The sequence below is a fragment of the Centrocercus urophasianus genome, unplaced genomic scaffold (genome assembly GCF_019232065.1).
Source record: "Centrocercus urophasianus isolate 14NV4802_14NV808 unplaced genomic scaffold, USGS_Curo_1.0 seq_41, whole genome shotgun sequence".
Classification (NCBI taxonomy): Eukaryota; Metazoa; Chordata; class Aves; order Galliformes; family Phasianidae; genus Centrocercus; species Centrocercus urophasianus.
Genome location: NW_024884989.1, coordinates 2150364 through 2157401, shown reverse-complemented (window position 1 = coordinate 2157401; position 7038 = coordinate 2150364). Strand labels below are relative to the sequence as shown.

Genomic DNA, 7038 nt, shown 5'->3' with positions numbered 1-7038 from the left:
GAAAGAAAGAAAGAAAGAAAGAAAGAAAGAAAGAAAGAAAGAAAGAAGAGTAGAAATTACAGTTGAAACCCCCCGCAGAACAGCAGCTCGCCCACACCCCATCTCAGCAAATCCCCACGCTCCTTGAAGGAAGGTTTCATACCCAATGAAGGTGCAGGATTGATGGGATGGGACAGGATGGGATGGACAGAAAGGTGCCCCTGGCTGAAAGCAGAAGGCTGTAAAGGATGGGTGTTGCCCAGAGTTGAATGTCAGAGACATGCAGTCCTCTTGGGACCCGTCCAAGGAGAAAGAATAAAGTGCACATGGAAGAGTATTAATCTGAGCAACCAGCTCATGCACTTGATGCAAGGCATGGCTAAATTTAGTGCTGTGCATTAAAACATGCTGAGACCTGCAGCTTGTCTTGCCTCTTACAAGCTGTACATGTGTCACACCCTTGAAATGCAGCCACTTCTGGGGAAGGAAACAACCACTAAGGAGGTCACTGTAGAGTATAATAGCTCCAAAACTAAAATGAATAATCACGTGTACAAGGCAAACCTGCTCCTTCAGTGCTGGGAGCTGAAGATCAGCAGGGTCAGGAACGACATGAATATCCATCAGCACGAAGATGCCAGCTGAGAGCTGGCAGCAAAAACTGTGTCCAAAGCAGACACTCAGGTTTCCAGGTGTGATCAAGACCGTGAACTGACCCCACATCCTTGGCTAGGAGGAGGACAGGATACATCACAAGTGATGGGGTTTGCAATGGTTTTGAGCTCCAAGGAATGGCAGCTCCCTTGGCTCCAGTCCCACCAAGCACAAAGCCGAACCTCCCCAACCATGCTGCAAGCTGCACCAGCTAGGAGAAGCAGGGTATGCACCCAACAGCCACTTCTTTCCTGTCCTCATGTGTCTGCTTCCTAGAAAGAACTGTGGTGTGATGGACTGAGGTATTCCTGGAAATTGTCCTCAAAAACAGGGACTTTATAGCTCTCCCAAGGTATTTGCAAGGGGTGCAGATGAGCAAGTGGGAATCACTGAGGCTGCAGGAAGAACTCAGCACTGCAATTGCCTCCCAACTCTTTCCAGTCCTCTTCTGCCATTCCTTCAGAAGGGGATGAAACACCCAAAGCACTCCATTCTCCTCTTGGCCTCTTTTCCTCTTGTTCACCCTTCCTTTTGGCTTAAAGCTCCATCCAAGAAGTCTCCAAGGCTCTATAGCTCTCCAGAACTGTCCATTTCAAACAGGCATTTTCTCTTTGGCACCGTATCTCCATTGCTTAGCCCCAGGAACGACCACAGCCATCCTGTCAGGCCATTGAAGCTCACATCCTGGAGGCAAAACCCAGTGCTGCCAAGGCAGCAGCAATCTGCTGGCACCATTGCATCCACCTTCCATCAGGTGCTTGACATCCACACTAGCTCCAAGCCCCTTGGGGTGACTCTGACCTCCTCCCAGCTTGTGCTTCAGAGCAAGTGGAGGTGGTAAGCGTGCCATTTTGAGACCTCCAGAGGGTTTGTGTGCTGCTGAGTTGAAGTCCATGCCCCTGGTGTTAACAGGGATGGGCAAACCCATTGAGCAATGTGGACATCCAGAGGTCTCAAGTCCCAAAGCTGTTGGGTTAATGGCCATCCAGCACTGCATGCTGCAGTGGGCTCTGGTTTCACAGCCCTGGTTTCCTCTCACAATGCCATTTTACTTTTGCTCCTCTTCTAGGGAAGAACTGACCTCATGCAGCCGAGAGCGGGGAAATCAGCACTGCTCCCCAGCCAGATGTACCAGATGTGCTTTGTGAGGCAACAACAGAAGCCTGGTTTTAAGCAGAGGAAATCCCTTTCATATCATAGGCAACACATTTATGGCAGAAATCAATACATTGCTGAAAGAAAAGAGCTTCCCATTGATGGGAACATCTCTGCTCTGGGTGACTCACACATGCTTTGCTTGCAGCTGTCACATCAGCAGATGCAGGAGTGCACCACAGGCTCTCCGTCATCACGTGGATTGGCAGGCTGCTCCTCTGCCAATGTTTGGGGTTTTCTTTTCCCATTGAAAAAGCCCCAAACCACCAGCCTGCATTTGACAAAGCCACAGAGCAGCAACACGAGAAACTGGGCGGAGGCAACAGGAGAATCATCCCATGATGTTACAGAAGGATGTCCCTGCTGGTCCCCATCGCTTCCCTGCATGTGACATTCCCAAAAGCAGAGAAAGAGTAGTAGAGAACAGTAAAACAATTTCACCCACGTTAAAAAAAAAACCTTCAGATATAGGGAGAAAAGGCCACTTTGGGGAGGAAAAGGGGGGGAAAGGAAGAATATTGCTGGTGCAAATTGGGGGTGGGATCTGTTAAATAGCACTTGAGCAGCTCGCTCCTGTGCTGCATTGGGATGAAGCAACCGGGGGCTGGAGCTCAGCACAATTCTGGGATTCAGAGCTGAATTCCTGAGATAAGTCTTTTCCAGGAATGCCTGACAGTGCAAACGAAGCAAAGATTGCAACATTTTTTCCATAGTTCTTGGCCTCTTGGAAAGAAAAAAAAAAAAAAAAAAAAAAAAAAAAAAGTCATTATCTAACAAAATGGACGCAGCGTGCGGGCGGTGGTGGAGCGGAGCAGGGGGCAGCAGCCCCCACCCACATTCCCACCTCCTTATTCCCATCAGGATATGCACAGAGGAGGAATTTGGGAGGTGGGGGCTCAGCGCAGTGACCCTCCCCAGACATCCCCGTCTGTGTTGAACGCGCCGGCCCAGCCCCGCCTCACCAAACCTATTCCAGCTCTATGCTCAGACCGCTCCTTCCCCAGAAAACAGCAGGAGAAATACCGCGCAGCAGCGGCCACTCTGCTGGCCGCAGGAAAAACAGCTGCGTTCACACACGGAGCGATCTCTGCCAAAGCCCCGAGCGATGGCTCCTCGCTCCTTTGGCACGCAGCGTTAACCGTTGAGCGCCGTCCTTGGCACCGGCACAGGCACCAATTCTTGGGGCTTTCTGCAGCCTGCAAGGCGCACAGCCTGCGCTTTGAGAGGCTGAGACGAGAGAGGTCTGTGGCAGCTGCTATAGGGTAGTTTATATTTTTGAAAGTAAGCAGATTCCTCGTAAAGAGAGCGCGAGGAGCGCAGTGTAACCAAGAGCTGGGGCGGAGAGCTGTAAATGAAGGCCTGAGCACGGTGCAGCTCCGTGCAAAGAGCAGCTCACCGTGGCACCTTGTCAACCAAACCCCAACTGCTCCAACCCGTTTGGCCTATCTTGCCTACAGGCCCTTTAATGATAAGAGCTTTAATGATAAGAGATCACTGGGAAGGACCCAGAAGGTCCCTGAGGGGCACGCAACACAGCCTCCCCCACCCAGGATATTTAGAGGTGGGGGACCCCATCCCAGCCCCATTTTGGAGAAACCCCTCTCACCACTGCCATCTCCCAACACACGTGATCCCACAAACACCCGGAGCAAGCAGTGGAGGTAGCTAGAGCAGAATATCTGGGGAAGGTCTTTATGAACCGGGGTAAAAATCCCCACCTTTTCCAAGCAGAAATTCAGCAGTTTTTGAGCAAGTGTGCCCAGCAGTGAAGCAGCCAAGTGCTGGGGAAGGCTGGGGCTCCATTGGGAGCCAGCAGGATCCAGTGGGATTGCTCCCAGCCTGGGCCTGGCTCCAGCTTTCCTTGCTGGCCCTGATACCAGCAGGCGTCAGCAGAGCCCCACGGTGCGTTCCTCTCTCCCAGAGCATCAGCCCCCACCCCTGGGTACCAGCAGGCTGCAGGTGGGGTGAACCATAAGCCCCCAAAGCCGCAGCCATCTCCCCTCACTGCCAAACCCTTTTGTATGCCCACACCAGGACCACGGTGCATTGGTTGGCTCCTGCACCAGAGCACCCTTTGGGCAGTGGCAGTGTGACTGCGCTCCCAGCAACACCAGTACGGTCCACGGATTGCTGCAATGGTTTCACTGAAGAATCTATTCCCAGGGAAAGTGAAACCAGGCTAACTGAAAACAAACACCACTGACACCATCCCTGTTTCCTGTGAAAACTAAAGCATGGACTGATCTGTATCCCTGCACACAGGATGTGCCTACAAACCACCTGCAAAGGCCAATCCCCCTCAATTTTGAGCCCGGGGGCAGTGACAACAGCAACAGCCAGGGAGGCACTCACCATTCGGGGATGATGTCAGGCACTGGAAGATGGCACCGGTCCCAGAGGTGCAGTTCTGCCACAGGTCCGCCGTCTGCCCGCCGTTCACGAGCCATTGCTGCAATGAGATGCAGCCCCGTGAGCAGGAGCCGTGTGCACCCCTTGCCCCAGTCCAACCATGGGCTTTTCTTTAGAAAAAGGTTTGCAGAGCAAATACTCATATTCGATTTTTGCTGCTTTGGCCTCAATGGCAGAAAAAGAAAAAGAAAAAAAAAAAACAACAACCAAAACCCAAAAACAAAAACAGAAGCTCTTTATTCCCTTTAAACACGGGCCAGGTCCCATGGGGGACGCACGCTCCCCTCCCCGCTGCGTCCCGCTGCCTGGCCGGGCAATTTGAATGTTGCCACGTGATTCCTAATGACTCGGAAGGTTTTTGTAAGTTCTTCCACTGCTGCTACTACCAAAAAAGAATTTTAAAAGGAAAGGAAAGGACGTCGTGAAGCAAAATTGCAGCTCCGCAAAACTGCTGTGTTCTAAACCAGAGTCAAAACTCTTTTTAACCTGACTGGGCTCCGTGCTGAGAAAAATGCTTGGAGACCCATGCAGCACCCAGCTCTCATTATTCTAGTGTTTGCTACGCTCATAGCTGGACATCCTGAGTGGGAGATGCTGTCCCTATGCCATGGCTCTAAAAGAGCACATCTGGAGAGCAAAACTGGTGGTGTTGAGGCTATAGTACCCGAGCAGTCCCACTCTGCTCCGTTTTGCTCTGACTGGCTGTACTGGTCCCACAGGCTGAGCCCGTTAGCAGCACGGTTTCGCCCACATGGATGTGGTTTGGGTGATGTGAGCTCAAACACAGCGTGGATGCGCTGAGCACCCCTGGCCGCACCCAGCTTCCACCCATGGGACAACAAGAAGAAGAGTTTTCAATGCAACATACTCAAAATCCCACCGATAGCAAGGCAGTCATCAGGAAATAAACTTTTCCTGCAAAAAGCTGGGCTGGAAAAGGAACCGCAAATAAAACGAACAGCTTCCGTCCTTCCCGATGCCTCGGTGCCGTACTTACGCTGACGACAGTGGAGACGAAGAGGAGCACCAGCACGGTGACGTGGAGCACGATGATCCCCAGCAGCAAGAGCAGCATCCTGGCGGTGGTCTCGGGTACAACTAGACGAGGAGAGGGAGATGCTGCCGAGCATGCGGACGTCTGTGTATGTGTGTGCGTATGTGTGTGTGTGTGTGTGTGTGTGTGCGGATCGCAGCTCTGAGGGCAGCAGGAGGCGCTCCGCAGGCAGCAGAGCCCGCCCGTCCCGCCGGGAGCCCCGGCCCGGGGCGGGGATGCTGGGGCACAGCTTCGGGGCTTCTCCAGAGCCCTGCGGCGGGGCGGGCACCCGAGATCCGGTGCTTCGGGGTCCTCCGGCCCTCTTCCTCTCGAGGAGTGTTCCTCGACTTCACCTCCCACAAAAACTCCCGGGGCTCCTACGAGTGCTCTCACCGGGGGCATCCATCGGCCCCCTCCCCTGAGGAGTGCCGGGAGGCTCCCCCAGCCCCCCTCCGCTGGGGGGGCTCCGATTGCTTTGCCGCAGATGGGTGGGGGTGCTTCCCCGCTCCATCTCCCCTCCGTGCTCCCCGAGAGGGCTCTCTCCTTGCCCCTCTCCACCGGGTGGAGAGGTCCCAGCCCACCTCCACATGAGACCACCGGGCAGCCCCCACCGGCTCCGCTTCTCCGGGGAAGCATTCCCTCGCCCATCTCCCCCGCGGATCCCCGGAGCGGGGACGCGTCCATCTCCCCACAGAGCTGCCTCGGACCCTTTCCCTCGGAACTGGTCTGCCCCGAATCATCTACCCCGGTTACCCTCAGTGCCCCGAGGTCCCCCCGTGTCCCCGTCCCGGGTCGTGGCCGTACTCACGTCGCGGAGCCGGGAGCGGCGGAGCGGAGCGGGCAGCGCGCAGCGGAGCGGGCGCAGCGCTGTCAAGTTTCCCCTTTAACCGGGGCCACCGCCCAGCTTGCGTCTGCGGGACAGGGAGGGTCCTGCGGCCGCTCCTCCTATAAGTGCGACGGCAGCTCCCGGCAGTCGGCCGGTGTCCCGTTCTCACTGCTCCCAGTCCGCCCCTGTGCGCTGACCCGGGACACAGCCCCGGCTTCAGCCGGCATCCCGCGGCGCTCCGCTAAGGGAGGGGCTGGAGATGCGGCGCTCGGAGTGGGGCTCTGCTGTGTGCCCTCACCCCAGTGGGAGCACAGGGATGCGCGGGACAGGACTTGGGGAATGTTGGAAGCTGGCTGTGCCGGAGTCGAGGGGAATTCCATCTCTGGTTTGTACAGCGGGGATGTGTTTGGCAAAGGGACACCTTTGTGACTTGCTGTGCTTTGATGGCCGTTGTTTCTGGCTGTCTGGCAGGGAGCCTTGGCCCCTGGAAGCCTCCTCCTGGGGAGCTGGTTACAGGAGAGTGTAAGACCTCAGAGAGGAAGGGGTGCTTCACTCAGGTTCTGCAGATCTGCACAGACCCAGAGGGAGCACCACCACCAGCCTCCCCATCACCTCTCCCCTCTGCACACATCAGCTCCAGACTGGTCCTGCCTCATTGCAGAGGCAGATGAGTCTGACATCCAGCTGCCAAAACTGTAAATCTTGGGAGAAAGAGGGAGAGAAGCGTGCTTGGCTCCTTCCTGCTGGCAAGCAGGCATGTTCCCTGCAGCACAGGCTTGGCTGTGCTGTGTGTGAGGGGTCCCAACACACGCATCAGTCAGAGGGAGTTTGGAGCACTCTGGGGAGGTGCACAGGGGAGATGGGTCAGTGGCCCCAGGCTTCACACCGTGCTCCAGCCCCTGCTTTGCCACCACCTGCACAATGCCACCGAGCCGTGCTCCAGCAGTGCCAGCTCACAGCTGTGCGGAGAGAGTTTAGTCTG

General features: G+C 55.4%; 1 protein-coding gene across 1 annotated transcript in view; it reads right to left on the bottom strand.

Moving 5' to 3' along the window:
• Positions 1 to 6117, bottom strand: part of PMP22 (peripheral myelin protein 22) — a 13415-nt gene extending 7298 nt beyond the window's left edge. Inside the window, exons 1-3 of the mRNA XM_042833453.1 lie at positions 6039 to 6117; positions 5195 to 5295; positions 4141 to 4237 (exon numbers count right to left, since the gene is read on the bottom strand). Coding sequence (XP_042689387.1) covers positions 4141 to 4237; positions 5195 to 5272 — 175 coding nt within the window. The 5' untranslated portion in view covers positions 5273 to 5295; positions 6039 to 6117. The remainder of the gene's footprint in view (positions 1 to 4140; positions 4238 to 5194; positions 5296 to 6038) is intronic.
• Positions 6118 to 7038: the final 921 nt, after the last annotated feature.